At 49.1% G+C, this 23,436-nt stretch overlaps 2 protein-coding genes across 2 annotated transcripts in view; one reads left to right on the top strand and one right to left on the bottom strand.

Moving 5' to 3' along the window:
* Nucleotides 1–2,236: 2,236 nt before the first annotated feature.
* On the top strand, nucleotides 2,237–14,067 carry LOC116953112 (nyctalopin; the record flags this gene model as incomplete). The annotated part of the gene is made up of 4 exons (XM_032972958.2): nucleotides 2,237–2,582; nucleotides 4,440–4,759; nucleotides 11,273–11,600; nucleotides 12,062–14,067. Coding segments are annotated over 4 exons (1,488 nt in total), but the record flags the coding sequence as incomplete, so codon positions are not given.
* Nucleotides 13,900–23,436, bottom strand: part of LOC116953116 (mRNA export factor GLE1) — a 28,257-nt gene continuing 18,720 nt past the window's right edge. The window contains exons 13-17 of the mRNA XM_032972968.2: nucleotides 22,209–22,338; nucleotides 21,528–21,632; nucleotides 19,567–19,649; nucleotides 18,980–19,043; nucleotides 13,900–16,650 (exon numbers count right to left, since the gene is read on the bottom strand). Of these exons, the coding sequence (XP_032828859.2) occupies nucleotides 16,582–16,650; nucleotides 18,980–19,043; nucleotides 19,567–19,649; nucleotides 21,528–21,632; nucleotides 22,209–22,338 (451 nt within the window). The 3' untranslated portion in view covers nucleotides 13,900–16,581. The remainder of the gene's footprint in view (nucleotides 16,651–18,979; nucleotides 19,044–19,566; nucleotides 19,650–21,527; nucleotides 21,633–22,208; nucleotides 22,339–23,436) is intronic.

The following is a 23,436-nucleotide window of genomic DNA, read 5'->3' as shown; positions in this document are numbered from 1 at the left end:
CGATCCTGACAATGGTGAGATGTTAACTACCTCGCCTGGTGTACAGGGGGTCGTGGGTTCGATCCTGACAATGGTGAGATGTTAACTACCTCGCCTGGTGTACAGGAGGTCGTGGGTTCGATCCTGACAATAGTGAGATGTTAACTACCTCGCCTGGTGTACAGGGGGTCGTGGGTTCGATCCTGACAATGGTGAGATGTTAACTACCTCGCCTGGTGTACAGGGGGTCGTGGGTTCGATCCTGACACTGGTGAGATGTTAACTACCTCGCCTGGTGTACAGGTCGTGGGTTCGATCCTGACAATGGTGAGATGTTAACTACCTCGCCTGGTGTACAGGTCGTGGGTTCGATCCTGACACTAGTGAGATGTTAACTACCTCGCCTGGTGTACAGGTCGTGGGTTCGATCCTGACACTGGTGAGATGTTAACTACCTCGCCTGGTGTACAGGAGGTCGTGGGTTCGATCCTGACAATGGTGAGATGTTAACTACCTCGCCTGGTGTACAGGGGGTCGTGGGTTCGATCCTGACAATGGTGAGATGTTAACTACCTCGCCTGGTGTACAGGAGGTCGTGGGTTCGATCCTGACAATAGTGAGATGTTAACTACCTCGCCTGGTGTACAGGGGATCGTGGGTTCGATCCTGACAATGGTGAGATGTTAACTACCTCGCCTGGTGTACAGGGGGTCGTGGGTTCGATCCTGACACTGGTGAGATGTTAACTACCTCGCCTGGTGTACAGGTCGTGGGTTCGATCCTGACACTGGTGAGATGTTAACTACCTCGCCTGGTGTACAGGTCGTGGGTTCGATCCTGACAATGGTGAGATGTTAACTACCTCGCCTGGTGTACAGGTCGTGGGTTCGATCCTGACACTAGTGAGATGTTAACTACCTCGCCTGGTGTACAGGTCGTGGGTTCGATCCTGACAATGGTGAGATGTTAACTACCTCGCCTGGTGTACAGGAGGTCGTGGGTTCGATCCTGACAATGGTGAGATGTTAACTACCTCGCCTGGTGTACAGGGGGTCGTGGGTTCGATCCTGACAATGGTGAGATGTTAACTACCTCGCCTGGTGTACAGGAGGTCGTGGGTTCGATCCTGACAATGGTGAGATGTTAACTACCTCGCCTGGTGTACAGGTCGTGGGTTCAATCCTGACACTAGTGAGATGTTAACTACCTCGCCTGGTGTACAGGGGGTCGTGGGTTCGATCCTGACACTGGTGAGATGTTAACTACCTCGCCTGGTGTACAGGTCGTGGGTTCGATCCTGACAATGGTGAGATGTTAACTACCTCGCCTGGTGTACAGGTCGTGGGTTCGATCCTGACACTAGTGAGATGTTAACTACCTCGCCTGGTGTACAGGTCGTGGGTTCGATCCTAACAATGGTGAGATGTTAACTACCTCGCCTGGTGTACAGGAGGTCGTGGGTTCGATCCTGACACTGGTGAGATGTTAACTACCTCGCCTGGTGTACAGGAGGTCGTGGGTTCGATCCTGACAATGGTGAGATGTTAACTACCTCGCCTGGTGTACAGGAGGTCGTGGGGTCGATCCTGACACTAGTGAGATGTTAACTACCTCGCCTGGTGTACAGGTCGTGGGTTCGATCCTAACAATGGTGAGATGTTAACTACCTCGCCTGGTGTACAGGAGGTCGTGGGTTCGATCCTGACACTAGTGAGATGTTAACTACCTCGCCTGGTGTACAGGAGGTCGTGGGTTCGATCCTGACAATGGTGAGATGTTAACTACCTCGCCTGGTGTACAGGAGGTCGTGGGTTCGATCCTGACAATGGTGAGATGTTAACTACCTCGCCTGGTGTACAGGAGGTCGTGGGTTCGATTCTGACAATGGTGAGATGTTAACTACCTCGCCTGGTGTACAGGAGGTCGTGGGTTCGATCCTGACCCAGACGTCTGCTGCTCTGTGTATTTGGAGTTTGCGTGTCCCTCGTGGTTGCGTGGATTTTTATCGGGTTCTTCCAGTTCTTCCCCTCCATATTTATAAATATGCGTTTAGAGCACTTGGCAGATAAAAAATTTGTCAGATGTACAAGTCGAGTCTCAAAAAGAGCTGTGTTAAGCCCAGTGGGCCTTACTTGGTTAAAATAAAAAAATATATATAGTTTCAAAGTTAAAATTTGAAACCTGACCATGCCATATCTGGCAGCTCGACCAGACTCAATCATAACAACAACAACGGCACTCTCTCTCTCCCCCTCTCTCTCGTCCGGCTCGCTCTTCTCCCGTGCCAGCAGCGACCCTGGCGTGCGCCTGCTGCACGCTCTGGGCCGCCGTGGCCGCAGCCGCGACGTCCGGCGGCTGCGCGCACGCGTGCCCCGCAGGCTGCTCGTGCGGCGTGGCGGCCGACGTGGGCTACAGCGTCTTCTGCGAGCGAGCGGGGCTCACGGCCATGCCGCCCGCCTTCCCCTGCCTGGCGCGCTCCCTGCACCTCACGAGAAACCGTCTGCGGCTGCTGCCCGAGCGCGCGTTCGGCAGCCTGGCCCTGCTCCAGCAGCTCTTCCTCAACCACAACAATGTCACCTTCCTCACGCCCGGCGCCTTCCGCGGTAAAGGCCGCCACTGCCGCCGCCGAGTCCCGTTCAAGATGCACGCCCCGTTCCATTGACTCTCCCCTCTCGTCTCACTCTCCCACACGCTCTTTCCTGCCTCTCTCCTCTCACTCTCCTCTCCCACACGCTCTCTCCTGCCTCTCCACTCTCCTCTCCCACACGCTCTCTCCTGCCTCTCCCCTCTCACTCTCCTCTCCCACACGCTCTCTCCTGCCTCTCCCCTCTCACTCTCCCACACGCTCTCTCCTGCCTCTCCCCTCTCACTCTCCTCTCCCACACGCTCTCTCCTGCCTCTACACTCTCACTCTCCTCTCCCACACGCTCTCTCCTGCCTCTCCACTCTCCTCTCCCACACGCTCTCTCCTGCCTCTCCCCTCTCACTCTCCTCTCCCACACGCTCTCTCCTGCCTCTCACTCTCCTCTCCCACACGCTCTCTCCTGCCTCTCCCCTCTCACTCTCCTCTCCCACACGCACTCTCCTGCCTCTCCCCTCTCACTCTAGTCTACCACACGCTCTCCCCTGCCTCTCCACTCTCACTCTCCTCTCCCACACGCTCTCTACTGCCTCTCCCCTCTCACTCTCCTCTCCCACACGCTCTCTCCTGCCTCTCCCCTCTCGTCTCAACTCTAGTCCCCTCCGCATGCCAGCCAATCGTCGCTTCGTCGAAGATCGCCCATTCTCCTCTGCTACCCAAACTGTCTGGAATGTTTTTTTTCTTATTCCCCCCCCCAAGCCATCCATGCTATCAACTTCCCCAGATACAAAATAAAACCACCACGTGGTAACGTGGTCCCCCTACTGGCAGACTTTTGCCCATTTGCAGACCCGTGCTCTTTATGTACCGCGAAGGCACAGCTCCTATCGGGGTGATGCCTATGCACGCCTGTAATCCACCTTATTACAGACCAATTGAGACCCTATTGGTCACCCTGTGCCCCTTATAAATCCAAACGTATGCGTCACCACATTTTGTGAAACTACCTTGGCTCGCCAGCAGGGGGCACAGCAAAATGTGTGACGAATCTCCATCTATTCCATTTGTGCGGCATAAAGTGTCATAGCTCTCAACCCATACGGTTTACCCGAATTATTGTACAGAGAATATTGAGTTATCGGGTCCATACAGCGCACAGCCGTTTCAATAGGGGCAAAAACATTTGTCTTTGTTTGCGTTTCTCCCTTGCGATGGGATTCTGTCGGATGAACGTTGCGATTTATAAGGGGCACGGGGTGTGAATTGGTCTGTAATAAGGTAGGGCACTGATAAGGGGTTGACAGGTATGTAGTAGTGTAGTGTATAGTGTAGTGTATATGATGAACATTGAGATGTATAAGGGCACAGCTATGGAGTGTTGCCCCCTTGCAGGCGTGGATTTTTTTTTCTCCGGGTGCTCTCGATTCCTCCCGCTCGTTAATTGGCTGAACATATTCATCTTTGCGCCTCCGTATTTTCAGATTTCGCAGCGTTGTGGGATCCAGTTGCATCAACGACGCTGCTTTGTGAACACTAAATAGGATGAATGTTATTGTTATAATTATTATTGGCCGACTGTTCTACAGCCGCAGAGGGCACTGGTCCGCTCGAGACCAGATGAGATGCGCGCGATATAAGGCCCTCCCCAGTAGACATGCAACGTCGGGCCAACGTTGCCCCGATGTCAACTAACGTTACCGGCAAAGTCAGCCAACGTCAACTAACGTCGCCCTGACATAAACCAACGTTGGCCCAACTTTATGTCAACATTGAGTCAACGTTGACCCAATGTCAACCAACGTTGGCTCAACGTCAACGAACGTCGCCCCGTCGTTGCGCGTTCACTGGCGCGGTCGTCGTCGTGGTCTCGAGAGCGCAGGCCTGCCGAGCGTGAGCATGCTGAGCCTGGCACACAACCGGCACTTCACGGCGCTGCACACGCGCAGCTTCGAGGGCCTGCCGTCCCTTCGCCTGCTCGACCTGTCGGCCTGCAACCTCTTCTCGCTGCCCGACCGCATCCTCCTGGAGCTGCACGCGCTGCGGGAGCTGCGCGCCTGGGGCAACCGCATGCGCCGCGTGCCGGGTGCGGTGCAGGGCCTCTCGCGCCTCTCGCACCTCTACCTGGGGCAGAACAACATCGAGGCCGTGGCCTACAACTCGCTGCACGGCCTCGTGGGCCTCGTGCTGCTCGACCTGCAGGTGCGGCGCCGTGCGAGCCCTCTCGGAAACCAACGGGTCAGACCCCGGGGGGGGGGGGGGTCGGCAAACCTGCGGCTCCGGGGAGCCACGTGCGGACTGCTCTTTAAGGGGCCGCTTTGTGACGTTATTTTTAAAGGGCCCACCGCCCCGAGTGTTCACCACGGTGTGCATTGCGGCTCTTGAAATATCGAGTTGGTTTTTTTTGCTTTACCCAATTCTAAAAAAAAAATTCGCTCTTCTTGTTATTTTTGTTACCAACCCCTGGCGCAGTGACGACTTTATCAGCTAAGATGGGGTGCGGCTAACGGTCAGTAGGAAGCCCCAGTATTTGATTTGTCTCTCACGGTAGTTGTCAACGGGGGTCCCAACTCGTAGCTTGACCCACCGTGGGGAAGGGGGGAGGGGGGCAAGGCACCGCGTCCCCCCACGCTTGTGCGCCCGCTCTAGATAGGGGAAGCCGTTCCATCTGCATGAGTGACCGTGCAGGCAATTACACCAGCAGCTTGATATTGGGAAGCCACCGGAGCTATGCACTTGTAAATCACGTGTACCGGTGGTTCTTAACCTGGGCTGCAGGCACCCCCTGGGAGTGCGAGATGCACTTTCTGGGAGTGCGAGGCATGGCCAGATTTTCTTTAGAAGGTAAATCATCGAAACACAAATTAAGCGCGGTTTCATCAAACCTATGTATGTATTAGCTTTCACTGCAAGACTGCGGTGAAGGTTAAGAACCACTGATCTAGATTGAAAACTCATTTCTTTAAATCTGCTTTTTGCGTGTTGGTTTGCTGTCCTTCCCCCGCGCACATCCGATAAGCACGGTTGGCTCTGTACGGTGCGAAATAAGTTATACATAATATAAATATACATAGCCCATACCGTGACAATGACACCACCAGACCACTCTGGAAAATGAGACTATCCTTGTCTTTTGAGTTCCCACATGGTTAAACCAAATACACTTGAAACCTGAACTTGACATATCTGGCAGCTCAACCAGACTCAAGTAAAACAAAAACATACAGAATCAAAATATTTCATTATACTGGAGGAATCCGATGAAATATAAAGCTCTTTTTCACAGATGTCCAGTCGGGGCGGGTAATAACGTTAGAATGTCAAACAAAACAAACACATTCATGCATGTAGGGCTGCACCTTTCTCTTTGCATGTTCAGTATGTTGGAACTTCTTTCGCACCGTACGTAGCCAACCGTGCTCAGAGTCCTGGCTCGAGCTCCTCTTGGGTTGTGTTTGGGAGGGGGGAGGGGGACCATGCCGGAGATTCCCCACTCAGGAAGAGAGTGAACTTGGGCAGGCCAGAGGGACATTTACACTCCACACTACACTATACACTACACTACAACATACCTATATTCTTAGTTTTTTCGGTAAAGTCACGTTGAAGAGAAACAACAAAATATATATAAAACAATAAAAAATTCTCACGACGTTTCGACCATAACTCAAACGGTCATCATCAGGTGTGTCGGTTTGCATAAATTTATTTTGAAAACGGCATATTTATTTATTTATATATATATATATATAAAAATAAATAACGCTTGCGTCACGCGCAACGATTGGCAGTTTGCCCAGGACTAGTCCATCTATTTTTTGAAAAGAGGAGGGGGGAGACGAAATTTGTTTTTATGTATGCTGTCTGAAAGCCACTGTAAGCGTGAACAATCAATCAAGAACTGAAATGATTTATCAAATCTTTCCAATGATTGCTAAGATAGAATCCATCTTCTCGGTTGAAATTGTCTCTGTGCTTGTATATGTGGATAGCCTCATGAACGAATCTCTCATGGAAGCCAGATGGCTTACAAAGAACCTCCGTCTTGGAAAAGTCAATGGCATGTGAGCCTACTGAATTAGAACAATGATCTGCTACGGCCGAGGTGTTGGTCCTACCGTGTTTAAGGTCTGCTTTATGTTCACGAATGCGGTCCGAGATATGGCGTTTGGTTTCTCCAATGTAACTACTACCACAGAGGCAACTTAGTTTGTAGACACCAGGGTATTGTATGTCCGGAATCACATCTTTTACAGACGGAACCAGATCACGGATTTTATGTAATGTGTTGAAACGGACCTGGATCTTGTGTTTATTCAAGATTTTGGAGATCTTTTTTTGTGATCCCAGCAATGTAGGGTAAAGTGATGGTTTTGAAAGGCTCCTCAAGAGGGTTCTTCTTCATGGTTTGAGTGATAGCTTTGCGGATTGTATAGTCGGAGTAACCATTAGCCCTAAGAGCTTGGTGTACGTGCTTGAGTTCACTGCTTATGTGTTCCTGGTCGGATATGCATTGGGCTCTATGATACAGAGTCTTGATGAGAGAATTCTTCTGTGATGGATGGTGGTGGGAATCCGGTTTCAGATAAGCATCCGTATGGGTAGCTTTCCTGTAGACAGAGTGGCTCATTGAACCATCAGGTCTCTTTTTAATTAGGACATCCAAAAAAGGTATCTTGCCATCTATTTCGACTTCCATGGTAAATCTGATGGCTGGGTGTATGGAATTGATGTGGTCGAAGAATTGGTCTAGAGCAGGCCGGCCATGTGGCCAGATGACAAAAGTGTCATCCACGTACCTCTTCCATAAGGTTGGGCGCAGAGTGGCAGTCTGGATGGCGTCAGTCTCAAATTTCTCCATGAAAATGTTAGCTATAACTGGAGAAAGGGGGGAGCCCATTGGGGTGCCCTCAGTTTGTTTGTAGAAAGTTCCATTCCAAGTGAAGTATGTATTGGTTAAACAGTGTCTCACCAGGGGGGGTACCTCAGTGTTTAGTCCTTGATGAACCAAGTCTTCAATGATTGCAATGGTGTCAGGTACAGGAACCTTGGTGAATAAGGAAACTACATCAAAACTGACAAGCAGGTCGTCTGGGGACAGGGAAATACCCTTGATTGTTGATACCAGGTGAGTAGAATTTTGTACCGCAGAGGTGGTCTTTCCAGTGAAAGGACGCAGGATTTCAGACAAAAAACGAGCTAGTTTGTAGGTGGGGGAGCTGATAGTAGAGACTATGGGACGAAGAGGTGTATCAACTTTATGTATTTTTGGTAAGCCGTATAATCTTGGTGGCCTGGCAGCAGAAGGTTTCAACGAAAACTGTTTAGATTGATCAATTAATGCGGTTGAATCAGAAATTATTTTGTTGGTTTGTGTGACGAGGCTGTTGGTGGGATCTCTTTTTATTTTTGTATAACTACCATCGTCGAGTAATTCTTTAATTTTGTTGTTGTATTCTATTTTATCCATGATGACAGTAGCATTGCCTTTGTCAGCTGAGAGAACTACAATATCATTCCTCTTTTTTAATTTATATAATTCAAAACGCTCATCTTTGCTGAGGTTGCTAGCTGGCATCTTAGCGTTTTTGAGGGTTGCAGCGATTTCAGATCTTGCTACGTCTGCAGCGATGTGACCCAGGCCCCTGAGAGCAACGTCTACTTGGGCAATTATATCATTAACTGGTATGTGTTTAGGTGTGACTGCAAAGTTTAGACCTTTAGCTAAAACGGATTTCAGACCATCGGAAATAGAACTGTTACTGCGATTAATTACGACTTTATTAACGTCTAACTTTTTGGTGTGTGGGTCCGGTCTTTTGTTGAAGAGGAGGTTAAATTTGGAAATCAGGTTTTCCTTACATTTGTTCGACATAGTAGCAGCTGAAGAGGCAGTCATATTGTCTACATGTTCCCAATCCGATGTGGACATTATTGCCGTCAATGATAAGTGTGATTTGTAGAGTGTCTTGTCTAACTGATCTAGTTCTGTGCGTATAAGTCTGATTTTTTCTGAGATAAGAGCTAAGCTAGTTTTGAAAAGAATTCGTTTCGCATTAGAAGAAGTTACAGTAGCAGAGGTGAGTGTAAATGCGATTGGTATTACCCCAGAGTCGCGGCATCTCTTCAGGAAGGTGAGAGACTCGATCAGCTGAGCTTTCTTATCCCGGAGTTTGTTGAAGGATCTTAAAGTTATGTGAAAACCCTCCCCGTAGAGGCGATTAAATTTTGATTTAAAGCTTTCGTGACTGCAGTAATTCATATTCTTCGTTTTTTCGGTAAAGTCACGTTGAAGAGAAACAACAAAATATATATAAAACAATAAAAAAATCTCACGACGTTTCGACCATAACTCAAACGGTCATCATCAGGTGTGTCGGTTTGCATACATTTATGTTCCTGTACCTGACACCATTGCAATCATTGAAGACTTGGTTCATCAAGGACTAAACACTGAGGTACCCCCCCTGGTGAGACACTGTTTAACCAATACATACTTCACTTGGAATGGAACTTTCTACAAACAAACTGAGGGCACCCCAATGGGCTCCCCCCTTTCTCCAGTTATAGCTAACATTTTCATGGAGAAATTTGAGACTGACGCCATCCAGACTGCCACTCTGCGCCCAACCTTATGGAAGAGGTACGTGGATGACACTTTTGTCATCTGGCCACATGGCCGGCCTGCTCTAGACCAATTCTTCGACCACATCAATTCCATACACCCAGCCATCAGATTTACCATGGAAGTCGAAATAGATGGCAAGATACCTTTTTTGGATGTCCTAATTAAAAAGAGACCTGATGGTTCAATGAGCCACTCTGTCTACAGGAAAGCTACCCATACGGATGCTTATCTGAAACCGGATTCCCACCACCATCCATCACAGAAGAATTCTCTCATCAAGACCCTGTATCATAGAGCCCAATGCATATCCGACCAGGAACACATAAGCAGTGAACTCAAGCACGTACACCAAGCTCTTAGGGCTAATGGTTACTCCGACTATACAATCCGCAAAGCTATCACTCAAACCATGAAGAAGAACCCTCTTGAGGAGCCTTTCAAAACCATCACTTTACCCTACATTGCTGGGATCACAAAAAAGATCTCCAAAATCTTGAATAAACACAAGATCCAGGTCCGTTTCAACACATTACATAAAATCCGTGATCTGGTTCCGTCTGTAAAAGATGTGATTCCGGACATACAATACCCTGGTGTCTACAAACTAAGTTGCCTCTGTGGTAGTAGTTACATTGGAGAAACCAAACGCCATATCTCGGACCGCATTCGTGAACATAAAGCAGACCTTAAACACGGTAGGACCAACACCTCGGCCGTAGCAGATCATTGTTCTAATTCAGTAGGCTCACATGCCATTGACTTTTCCAAGACGGAGGTTCTTTGTAAGCCATCTGGCTTCCATGAGAGATTCGTTCATGAGGCTATCCACATATACAAGCACAGAGACAATTTCAACCGAGAAGATGGATTCTATCTTAGCAATCATTGGAAAGATTTGATAAATCATTTCAGTTCTTGATTGATTGTTCACGCTTACAGTGGCTTTCAGACAGCATACATAAAAACAAATTTCGTCTCCCCCCTCCTCTTTTCAAAAAATAGATGGACTAGTCCTGGGCAAACTGCCAATCGTTGTGCGTGACGCAAGCGCTATATTTTTTATATAAATAAATAAATATGCCTTTTCAAAATAAATTTATGCAAACCGACACACCTGATGATGACCGTTTGAGTTATGGTCGAAACGTCGTCAGAATTTTTTATTGTTTTATATATATTTTGTTATTTTGTTGTTTCTCTTCAACGTGACTTTACCGAAAAAACTAAGAATATGAATTACTGCAGTCACGAAAGCTTTAAATCAAAATTTACAACATACCTGTCAACCGCTTGTCAGTGCCCCACTTTATTACAGACCAATTCAGACCTTATTGGTCACCGCGTGCCCCTTATAAATCGCAACGTTCATCCTGCAACGTCCCATCACAAGGGAGAAACACAGACAATTATTTTTTACCCGTATTGAAACGGGTGTACGCCGTATGGACCTGAGATCTTAATTTCCCTGTACAAGAACACGGGGCAAACCGTCTGGGTTGACAGCTGTGCATTTAGTGGTGCAGGCCCCAGCCCATCACTCCATCTAGCGCCGGTCTCGCTCGCTCTCCATATCGTCATCAGTGCTGCGTGTCGCTGGCCGATTTGCGTATATTGGCTCCTGGAAACTGCGTTGAGTAACTACGATTCAAATTTAAACCCCAGCGTAAACACTGACACCCCCATTGCCCCTCCCCTCCCCAAAGACAAAGTTCCCCCAATAGCCTTTAATAGACTGTTGGGGCAATAGCTGGTAGCGAGTAGCACCTAGGAAGGGGGTAGGTGGCCAGCACCACGCCCGGTTTCCTTTGTTTCGCTAGTGGCGATATTTACACGCCGCACCAGGTACTCATTTGTACGTATGTTTGTTGAACTTTTTCACACCGTACGTAGCCAACCGTGCTAATCGGAGGTGCAAATTTGAGGCCGAGTCCACCTAGCGGAGGCCCAGAACCGGTTCAGATAATCGCCGCCGGTGTTGGCCGTGAGCGGGAATCGAACTCGGGTCGCCGGGTTCCTTAGCGCGGCGCGTTAACCCCCTTGCGGCCACCGCTCTCCTCCCCACCGCAACCACCTCCAACCACGCGCAGGGCAACAACATCTGGGTGGTGCACAACAGCTCGTTCCACGACTGCTCGCACCTGGAGGACCTGTACCTCAACGACAACGAGCTCTCCTCGCTGCCTCCCCTCGCCTTCATCGGCCTGCTCCGCCTGCGGCTGCTCAACCTCGGCGGGAACCGGCTGCGCGCCGTGACCGGCAGCTGGTTCTGGTCGCTGTCGGCGCTGCGCGAGCTCTACCTGGACCGCAACGAGCTGTCCACGCTGGACGCCGGCGCCTTCCGCCAGCTGGGAGTGCTGAGCTCGCTGCACCTCAACCACAACAACCTCACGTGGCTGTCCGAGGAGGCCCTCGCAGGTCGCTCGGACGCTCCGACAACGGCGTTCCTCAAAGAGCGCTGCTTTGCGTGGGGAGGGCAGCGAGGGGGGTTAAAGGGAAAAAAAAACGTGCAATGATGGAGGGTCATTGCCCAGAACGTCGCCTGTTATCATCGTCGTCATCACGATCCATGCGCAGATATCCCGTAGGCTTCCACAGCACGTCATTTGTTTCCACTTTCCTCCGTCTTGTGCCAATATGCTCAATACGCCTCCAATATATCACCCATATCGCCTGTCACAGCGGTTCCCAACCTTCTGGAGCATGCGGACCCCTTTTCAACCTCCAAACATTTCCCGGGCCACCGCGACCGCACCGATCGCCGCGCCTCCAACGAGCACGTCTGTGGCTACGTACGGCGCCAAAGAAGTACGTACGCGCATGCTACGAGTTACTCGAAATCGCATTTCCTCCCCCCCTCCCCCGCCCGTACGTTGCAGGCCTGACGTCGCTGCAGCGCATCTACCTCTTCCGCAACCCCTGGCACTGCACCTGCGCGCTGCGCTGGCTGCGCGGCTGGTCGCCGGCGCTTGGCGTCAGGGTCCGCGACGTCACCTGCGCCTCTCCCGAGTCGGCCGCCGGCCTGGAGCTGAGCGCGGTGCCGTTCCGCTACACGGACGCCCGCGAGTGCCGCCCCGGGTCGCAGCGGTCGGCGGCGGCGGCGGCGGCGGCGGCGGCGCCCGCGCGGCCGAGCGAGGGCCGGCTGAGCGCGATGCTGTCGCGCATGCTGCTCGAGACGTTCAAGAACGCGAGCGCCGCGGCCGGCGCTGCCAACGCCTCCGACGGGACCGACGGCGGTGGAGTTTGGGGAAACTGGACCGACGGCGCCAACGCCGCCGCCGCCGCCGCCGCCGCCGCCTCCTCTCGCGCGAGTCTGCTGGCGCTGGCGGTCGTCGTCGCCGCCGCCGCGGCTGCCGCGGTGTCTCCGCCGTGACTGTAGCCGGCGTTCGCCTTCGTTGGCCTGCAGTTACTCAACGAGGTGGCACAGCCGGAGAGGCCGAGCGTTGTTTTTGGAGCGGAGCCGTCGGCCGCCGGGCTTTGGCCCGCTTGCGCTCGGCGGAGCTGCGCGATGTTGGGAGCGTGTGCGCCGAGTGAAGCGTACTGCTCAAGGTGACGGGAAAAGATGCAGGCCCTGAGATTGTTGCTTTTTTTTTTTCAAACACCAATGCTGGCGGAAAGAGCCCTCCACTCGAGGGAGCTCTGAGAGGGTATTTTGGCCTCCTTCTCCACACCGGCCAAAGATGGGGGCGCAGTATTTCCACTTTGAACAACCACACGCAACCTCCCAACTGTGGCGTGCCCATTGATACTGCTGGATCGACAAGAGGCAGAGGGATTTAATACATTTGTGCATCGTCTCAACTGCTATTCCGGGAGAGAAATCGATTGCAAGTCTGTTGTGCTAACCATTACATCATGGTAGCAGACTGTAGAGTTCTTTTGTTCATCGCAAAAGCTGGGCTGGTTTTAATCTGAGTGCAGTTCCTTAAAAGCTTCACTCTTTCAAGGGTATGATTCATGTGGATGTGGTGGCAATGCCCCTCAACTAATTTTGAGCTAGATTTGTAGCAATGACTCCAACCCCAACACATAGGAAAAATCACCAAAAATGTACATTTGCTTAACTTGTTTAATTTTAAAATGTAAATCTGGTTCCAAAAATCTGTTTGGCAAATCGAGACGTGTGTTCACGCAGTGGCAACCCAATCTACAGTTTGAATTTTGGTGACCAACTAATTTTCTTGTAACCACTATTCGCTGAACGATGCTAAGGCATTAGTCCATGATCCCAGACCAAATGTTTTTTGTTGGTACCAATATCTTTAAATCGCCAACACAGGTGAACTATGCAGTGACCTTATTTAACAGGCATGCCATCACTTTTATTCAACGCACAAACTTGTGTCACTAAATATTTGCCACCGCTCGTGGTGCCCAAATCTCCTCTGGCCCCCTGGACTCTTTAAGTGGCATGTAATGTATTTATCCACAACGTGAGTGATGCAGTGTGCATGCTAACACCCTCTAACGTTGCATATTATGGCCAGGTGGAGCAAAACGTGTCGAGAGATTAACATTCGAGGTCTACGAGAGGAACTGTGGGAGGTGGGGGGCTTGGCAAGGGCTTCCGTCCAGCAGTGGATTTGACCATGGATGACGCCGATTACCATGGATGACGCAGAATGGCACCGACATGAACATTCTTTCATCCAGCAGCGGACAAATGGTGGACTGTTAAAAAAAAAGCTTAAATAAAGATTCAACACGGACGCACGTAATAGTTACATAATAGTGTATTTAAAAGTACAACAAATATCACGGCAAATTAAACATTCGCTTTGTCGCATCCTACTTTACACTTCAGTGTTTCATTTATTCAATGCTGTATTATGTTCAATGTGTAAACGTTTATAATCGTGTTAGGTTACAATCATTTCATACATAACACATGACATATACACAGTAGAGCACATTAAAGGATTTGTCTACTGCAAGTTTTAATGAAAATAATATACAGGCAGACCTCGCTGAGCATTCAAGATGCATTCCTGGATAAATGAGCGCTTATTGAATGGGCGCTAAAAAGGGCGTCATTACACCATTGTACATGCGGTCCCAAGCCCTTTATTTCTTAAATGTGAGCAACAGCACTAATAATAATAATACAGATGGCAAAACATTACTTCATAAATAAAATGAATAATTTATAACATCGGTATTATGTACTATTACTCACGAGTTCATTCTAAATTTTGATTTAAAGCTTTCGTGACTGCAGTAATTCATATTCTTAGTTTTTTCGGTAAAGTCACGTTGAAGAGAAACAACAAAATAATAAAATATATATTTAAAACAATAAAAAATTCTCACGACGTTTCGACCATAACTCAAACGGTCGTCTTCAGGTGTGTTGGTTCGCATAAATTTATTTTTAAACGGCGCATTTCAACACATTACATAAAATCCGTGATCTGGTTCCGTCTGTAAAAGATGTGATTCCGGACATACAATACCCTGGTGTCTACAAACTAAGTTGCCTCTGTGGTAGTAGTTACATTGGAGAAACCAAACGCCATGTCTCGGACCGCATTCGTGAACACAAAGCAGACCTTAAACACGGTAGGACCAACACCTCGGCCGTGGCAGATCATTGTTCTAATTCAGTAGGCTCACATGCCATTGACTTTTCCAAGACAGAGGTTCTTTGTAAGCCATCTGGCTTCCATGAGAGATTCGTTCATGAGGCTATCCACATATACAAGCACAGAGACAATTTCAACCGAGAAGATGGATTCTATCTTAGCAATCATTGGAAAGATTTGATAAACCATTTCAGGTCTTAATTGATTGTTCACGCTTACAGTGGCTTTCAGACACCATACATTATAAAAAATTTCGTCTCCCCCCTCCTCTTTTCAGAATATAGATGGACTAGTCCTGGGTAAACTGCCAAATCGTGGCGCTAACGTTTTTTATAAATAAATAAATGCGCCGTTTAAAAATTAATTTATGCGAACCAACACACCTGAAGACGACCGTTTGAGTTATGGTCGAAACGTCGTGAGAATTTTTTATTGTTTTATATATATTTTATTATTTTGTTGTTTCTCTTCAACGTGACTTTACCGAAAAAACTAAGAATATGAATTCATTCTACTTTACTCCTCCTACAAGGCAGCGGTGGAGGGAGCTGCTGCTGCTGCACGCCTAGTCCACGTCATTGTCAGAGAATGAGCTCCAGGACCCACGTGGTCTCAGCGATGCCCTCGGTCTACATTTACTGTGGCGAGGTTTCTTTTAGGTGGAACCTGAGGACTCTACCCTGGGTCTCGCGAGTTCTCACCCGAGAGGGGGAAAAAAAATAAAACTTGGTTTAACAAAAAGTTATCATGACTACGAATCGTGATAATCGAATCGCCGGGGATGGATGGGGGTCTTGTTGGCTCAGAGCCGTGCATCGCTCTCATTGGCTCAGAGCCGTCCGTCGCTCTCGTTGGCTCAGAGCCGTGCGTCGCTCTCATTGGCTCAGAGCCGTCCGTTGCTCTCATTGGCTCAGAGCCGTGCGTCGCTCTCATTGGCCGAGCGGATGGTGGGAGCGGCTACGCTTCCCTCGGCCGGCACTGCTGCGCGTGTTCCCGCTCGTAAAAGATGACTGTGGATTTTTTTGGTTTAATTAAAAAAATTTTGTAGAAAAACTAATATTCTCTAGGGACAGAGCACTCCAGTGAAATGGGTGTTCTATGGGCCCACGCTAAGCGAGGTCTGCCTGTATTGCTTCGCATAGTTTTTTTAAAATGATACGTACGCATTGCCACCGTGTCTGTTGTCGCACACTTTATGCACGCAAAAAAAAACTCCCGTACTCTCTCAATATTCCCTCGACTGGCAATTCAATGGATGTACATAGTTAATAAAAAAAAAAGCGTCGCCTGTTATACGGTCCCACCCATGTATAAGTGTTGTTTGGGAGAACGCCAACAGTGAACGAAAAACGTGAAATTCGCACTCCCAAAGATGAGGGATTGAGCAGCATTCTATGTAATGCCAACTGCCCGTTATCTGCAACTCCACGATGAGTAGGAACATCAAGACGAACTGGTGCAGTCCCAGTTTAACGCAGCGCGATAACTAACGTAGCGCGCACTGGATTGTGGGTTCCAGAATTGGCTCGTGATTTTTGGCAGTTTCAGTGGTGTGTGTGTGTGTTTTAACTTTATTTAAATTTTGTTTCTCCTTTTTCCGAAATAAAAAAAATTCAATACAAATAAGATTACAAATTGTAAAACGGGCTAAAATGTGGTTTTCGTGGCAACAACATCAACTTGTTAATTGATTGACCAGGGCACTCCACACCCCCCAAACTAGGAGACACTGTAAACATGACAGAGCCACTCGCAGCAGGCTCACCGCAGGAACACTTGTAACGGGCGTTGTAAAACTCATTGCGTCCGTTCTCCCTTTAGGTCTTCCAGAAACTTTCGGAGAGATACCCGCTCGCTTGGGGCACGACACGACGGGCAATACACCTCTGTAGACGAAACACACAACACACACACACAGCGATTACATATCAGTCGTGAGTTGTATGGTTTGAGCAGAGGGAGCTTGTCAATCTAATCCTCCAACTTCTTGTCATGAGCCCTGGTGGAAGGTGATCAACAACAATGTGGGAAGTAAATAAAGAGTGTCCGGAGAAAACCCCACACACACAAAAGGGGAAAACACTCGAAGCCCTGCCATCTCCTGACCACCTGCCAAGATGCCCATAAGGTGTGCAGAGCATGCTCACGAAACAGATGCATTTAAATTTCAAAAATATTTGCATCATCTCACCTTCAATCGATCAATTCATCTTTATTTTACGTGCCAATATTGCCCTCCAAAAAAAGTAGGCATCAGTGGGCATGACAACACAGAACGGGAACGGTGCCAGGGGGCACGGAGCAACAGAGAATGAGAAAATAAACCCCGTCACGACCTCAGCGGCTAACACCAATTGAGCAAAGTAAATTGCAACCGTGCGTAACGAATAGCATAGGAAAGTTAAGTAGTAAATAAATAATAAGTAAACAGTTTTTTTTTATGGGAAGGCAAGTCTGAACAGACGTCTTGCGCAGGCCACGGAATTTGGTTTGTTAAGCCTTAAGACCACGTTACTCATCTTGTTGCAACAATCTTGATTTGAAGCTTTCGTGACTGCAGGAATCCGTACTCTTTGGTTAATTCGGTAAGTCACGTGGGTAGAAAAAATAAAAATAATAGATCACGACGTTTCGATCGCAGTCACAAGCAATCGTCATCAGGTGGGACAACCACAGCAAGAAAAAACTGCTGAAGTAAGCGAGAGATCTGCCGTGGCACGAGGTTATATAGTAGGCCTCGGCAGTAGTGGGGGGGGGGTTGAGAGAAGTGGGGGAGGAAGGAGGCGGGGCAGAAAGTGGACGCCGCAGCAGCACCCGCGTCACTGGAGCAAAGTGGACCACTGCAGCAGCACTGGAGAGGTCGGCTGCAGGGGGGGAGAGAGATGACATGAAGGTGCAGCCCTGCAATGACTTGCTCATGCTACTGCGGAGAAGGCCACCACTTTAAGGGAGTTCAACAGGTCATAATGCCCCGTTCAGAGGTTAAGGTGCACACTCTTCCACGCTTGCCAGACGTCAACGAACGAGGTGGGAATACCCGCAGTTGATCCCACGAGACGTGACCTACCGCCAGACTGTAGGTGTACACATTTATAGTGCTGGGTTGGCAGAGTGCGTTTTTTTTTATAAACTGGCCCAAAAAGTTCGTTGTGAATTTAATATTGCCTACAAAAACTTACGAGTTAAGTAAAATTTACCCTAGCTTTGAAGTTTTCGTGACTGCAAGGATCCATATTCTTTGGTTCTTTCGGTAAAGTCACGTAGGTGAAATTAGATAAAACAAAAATGAAAACAACGAAATTAAATCACGACGTTTCGGGCACAACACAAGCGCCCGTCATCAGGTGGGGCACAACAGTTAGAAACCAACTGCTGAACTGGGCAAGAAATCTGCAGTGCAGCAAGACGTGATATAAATAAGAGAGGGGTGGGAGGAGCCAAGGAGGAGATACAGAGTGGGGGGGGGGGTGCGAGGGGCGGGGCGTAGGAAGATCAAAGAGAGAAGGGAAGACACTAAACATGCTGAACATGCTGCACCCCCCACCCCCCCACTCTGTATCTCCTCCTTGGCTCCTCCCACCCCTCTCTTATTTATATCGTGTCTTGCTGCACTGCAGATTTCTTGCCCAGTTCAGCAGTTGGTTTCTAACTGTTGTGTCCCACCTGATGACGGGCGCTTGTGTTGTGCCCGAAACGTCGTGACTTTACCGAAAGAACCAAAGAATATAAATTGTACCCATTTTAACTGACCAGGCTGGGGGAATTAATCGAAGCCGCAACCTCTGGATTGCAAAATTATTTGACCATCCTGCATTGGCAGCAGTGCACAAGCACCAAAAACAAAACCAGCATTCATCAATAACACTGTGTCCTTGAAAGTAAAAATATATCATAGCAACGTTTTGGGCAATGGGCCATCCCCATAACACATTTGATGTGCTACGGTGATGGGCCCACTGCCAGAAATTTCGCCGATTATATATTTTCCTTTTAAGGAAGTGTCATCGTTTGTATGTATGTAAAACTTCTTTTTGCACCGTACGTAGCCAACCGTGCTCATCTGAGGTGCGACTGAATGCGTTGGGTTGACGAATGTGTTGAGTATTTCTGGTTGCGCGAGGTCAGTGTGCCAAACATTGGCATTGCGACAGCGTATGTTGTAACATAACCTGCATGTAAACGGGCAATCAAAACGCTCGTCGCCGAGTGTGGTACCTCAACAAAGAGTTTCAGCCTGCTGACTGATCCCATCTGCGCGGGACTTGACACCTTCTCGATTCTGAAAGATGGACCAAAACCAGACTTCGGTGAGGTTGTGTGCACATCCAAAGATAACTTCGATGCTTACAAGCCATACGCTCAATTCCATAACCTGTGACCACTGTTAATAGCGGCTCTTTTAGGTACTACATCTGCATCAGGGCTCAGCTGTTGGCAACTTAATAAATGAAATTGTCCAAGTCACTGCTACTGACAAAGAGTGGAGATCTGGACTTGTGGGCCAGAGTTTACAATTCCCATCGAACATATTATTACAGTGTGCAAGGCTCAAATCTTTAAATAATGAGAAAACCCGATCACAAGAGAATAGTGCAGGCTAGAAAACCCAAAGTTTCAAACAATATGCGAACGTGTAAAAAGCACGCAGCCACTGTGCATTATGCAACAAAAACAAACAGCATCTCCGAGATCACCATCAAAATAAATTTTAGCAAATATGATGGACTGACAGCAGCAGGTGATGATCTAAGACAAGAGGACGACAGTGCAGTTCTTCAGGAAATACTTGGTGGTTTAGCTACCTAGGCAAGTATTCTTCGATGATGAAAAATAGCAGCTTCCAGAACTGGCTGCAGTATGCACGCTCCATGGCGTTACCCGCCACCTGCTCACACACCCACCAGGAACACGGAAACAAGTTACATCACAGTCTCTATTTCTCTCAACTACATTGCAACTGATGGGGGGCGGGGGGAGCAGTGGTGCAGTGGTTAGCGTACTGAGTGATGAACGTGGAAACTGCCGATCCATTCCTTGCCATGGCAACCCTTCAGTGGCGAGTGCCCTTGCGTTGCGGTGACAGAAGTGACTGAATGCCAGGGTGAAAACACTTCCCTCTAGTACCCGATTAATGCAGCTCAGATGCTTGCAGTGAATGGAGAAATACCGTTGTTGGGTCATTGCAAGGTGGTAGGCCACACGTGACCATGGGTTGTATGAAGTTTAGTGCCCTAGCCCACACACTGTAGGTTCCTCACCCGTTTCAATAGAATCCCTCTTTATGGAAAGGTACGTGACCACGGGTCAATGTGACATCAGATCAATGTATTGAGACCAACAACCGGAAGATTATCAGCAGGTGCGTACATCCAAATGTGTCCACATGCTTACATTTGTGCAAGTATCCGTGCTCATGTGTGTTCAGGCTTATGTACACACATGTGCGCGCGCCTGTGTGTGTGTGCATGTTACGTGCACGCGTTCATGCGCGTGTGTCTGTCCCTTGCATGTGCTTGTGTGTTCTACACGTGTGCGCATGTGTCCACTTGCATTCCGTAATGTGGGCTACGCTTTGGTACTTGTGCACATGTGCGTGTCCCACACGCGTGCCCACATGCATGCATGCATGCACGGATGTACGAGTATGTCCTGTACATTTTGTGTGCAAATGACCATGAGTATACCTGCACGTGTGTGTGTGTGTGTGCGCACGTGTGTGTGTGCATGTGTGCATGCTTGTGCGTCTCACTCGGAATTAGTCAAGCGGCATTATCTTTTCATCAGCTGCGTAATGCTGTGTGGAAACTACCTATGAAGCTGTGGGTTTTCTAGCCACAGTCGTGCCCTCCCTTTTTGACGCTTGCGAAACATGAAGCCCTCTAAAGACACATCTGCGCTGGTTTGAAACATTCAGGCTAGCCTGCCTACGATCCATTATGGGCTAAACCAGCCTGGATTGTGTCAGGCACTCTCACATCCTTGAAAGATCTCGACACAGTCCCATCAGTGAGCTCCTCCGGCAAACGAGGCTGCGTTGGCTGGGTCACGTAACACGCAAGCCCAGCCACGGCATGCCCAAGTAGCTTGTTTGGCTGGATAGATGGGGCTAAACGGGGCACAGCATGGGCTACAGAAGAGATGCACTGATGCGGTACAGATTGATTTGGAGCTGATTGGACTCGCCGAAGACTGGTACCAGCAGTGTCAAGATCGGCCTCTGTGGAAGAGGTTTGACAGTCGCCCTCCAGCAACAATGGAGAGCAGAAGAGCGACGTGTGCACAACAACGAGCAGAGTGTCGGGCGGCTCAAACGCAGAAAGTTGACAGCGGAGAGCACAGGTGGTGCATCTGCAAGTCATCTTAGTCTGTCAACCCACAGCACATGGGTCTGTTCCGTGACCTCCTGCCAGCGGGCCTTCGACACTTCACGTGGCGTGCACCGAGCATTACAAGCACTGTGGTGACATCACCGCCACTTAGTGAACGGTGGTTGTTCTTGTTGTACTTCTGTGCTGTGAACCTGACCACCCGAGTTCAATTCCCGCTCATAACCAATAACAGTGGAGAATATATAAAGCGGTCCTGGGCCTCCCCGAAGTCGACTCAGCCCTTGAATGAGTAACTGGTTGTGGTGTGTGTATATATCAGCACTGGGGAGACAAAGGTGGTTGGGCGTGGTGTTGAACACGCTGCCCCTCGTGTGCCGTGCCTTCACAAGCGCTTGCTAACAGCAATTGCCTGAACAGTCTGTACTTGTGCATACCTCGAGGAAGTCATAGAGCATGGTGGCAGAGATGTCGGACACCGGCTCCAAGTTCAGCATTTGTGCAATCCACCGCCAGCCGTACTGCAAGCCATGGGGGTGGCTCTGTTACACGCACGCACACATGAACAGCACACACGGAGCACGCAGTACGTAAGAGTAGGCAATGTTGACGCTCTCACGGTCCCTATCTCCCCCTCCCCCTTCCCCATTAGCATTTATTCCTATGGGGGGAAAATCCCCGTTACACATCGCTTCGGTATAAGTCAAAACTTTCCAGTCCCTAATCCCGACGTATGAATGTGCCTAGAGTAGAAAGCATTAAACAAGATGAGTAAGATGTGGGGATGCAGATCTTCTCTGCATTCCCAGGTCGAGGCTTCAGTTTATTGGTGACCGAGATTTTTCCTGTTTTGCCCCCAGGTTATGGAAAGCTCTTCCACGAGATATGAGGGATCTCTGAGGGAACATTTTTAAAATGCGTCTTAAAACCGACTTAAACACTTCCGCTCATTCAACTTTTCGTTCGATTAGTAAATTAATTTTTTAGTGTATTCATAATATCATTATATTTATACTGAGTGTCTGCTGCATCTGTGTCCTGTACAGCGCTTTGAGATCCTTGACGAAACTCGCATTAGAAATGGCATTATTATTATAATTAACCTGGCGCAACCTTACCTTGTTCATGCTGGGAGAGGGTACGGGCGTGGCGATGATGGCTGCATAGAGGCGCATCATGCCTGACATGCGGTTGAGGAAGAGGTCCTGTTTCTCGAGCGTCTTGCCATCGTAACAGTAGCCAAGGCTCCTGCGGGTAATAGGGATAGGATAGGGGCATCAGTCAAGCAAGCATATTGGCACAAGGCCCAGCTGTCCTGGGTTCGAATCCGAGTTTCAGGTGGCTGTTATTAAACCGCATTCTCAAGTGTGCCGAGTTGACGAGCTCAGTCCACTCACAAATGACTGCAGAAAAAAATTGTAATATGACATTGGATCATTCCTTCTCTGAGAATTAAAACAATTTGTCTGATTGTCACCAATCGCCCCCTCACCGTTGCTAGGCTGCCACTCAATGTGCATATGGAAAACAAGTTTCAGTTTTCTGGGATCACAACCTCTGATTTTGTTACTTCTAATGCAAAAGTCAAATGTTGAAAATATAATTCTACTCTATACTCTTTGGCTCTTTCGGTAAAGTCACGTAGTTAGAAATAAAATAAAACAAATCACGACGTTTCGATCGCAACACAAGCGACCTTCATCAGGTGGCACCGATACAGCAGGACAACTGCCGATATAGGAGAGCTGCTGACAACAAGAGTTTATAAAGGGTTGTGGTGGGCCCAACCCAAGGGTAAGTGGGGGGAGCTAGAGAAGGAGGAAAGGGGGCAAGGGGGGGGAAGGTGAGAGGGGGGTGGGCGCAGGTGATCTGTGGAAGGCAGAGAGACGCTGTGCCTGTGGAAGGCAGAGAGACGCTGTGCCTGTGGAAGGGAGAGAGACAGTGTGCCTGTGGAAGGCAGAGAGATGCTGTGCCTGTGGAAGACAGAGAGACACTGTGCCTGTGGAAGGCAGAGAGACGCTGTGCCTGTGGAAGGCAGAGACACGCTGTGCCTGTGGAAGGCAGAGAGACGCTGTGCCTGTGGAAGGGAGAGAGATGCTGTGCCTGTGGAAGGCAGAGAGACGCTGTGCCTGTGGAAGGCAGAGACACGCTGTGCCTGTGGAAGGCAGAGAGACGCTGTCCCTGTGGAAGGCAGAGAGACGCTGTGCCTGTGGAAGGCAGAGAGACGCTGTGCCTGTGGAAGGCAGAGAGATGCTGTGCCTGTGGAAGGCAGAGAGACGCTGTGCCTGTGGAAGGCAGAGAGACGCTGTGCCTGTGGAAGGGAGAGAGACGCTGTGCCTGTGGAAT

This window comes from Petromyzon marinus, chromosome 50 (assembly GCF_048934315.1).
Source record: "Petromyzon marinus isolate PM22_M1 ecotype Great Lakes invasive population chromosome 50, UKy_Petmar_22M1.pri1.0, whole genome shotgun sequence".
Lineage (NCBI taxonomy): Eukaryota > Metazoa > Chordata > Hyperoartia > Petromyzontiformes > Petromyzontidae > Petromyzon > Petromyzon marinus.
The sequence above is the reverse complement of the archived record's forward strand: the minus strand, read 5'-3'. Positions and strand labels throughout refer to the sequence as shown.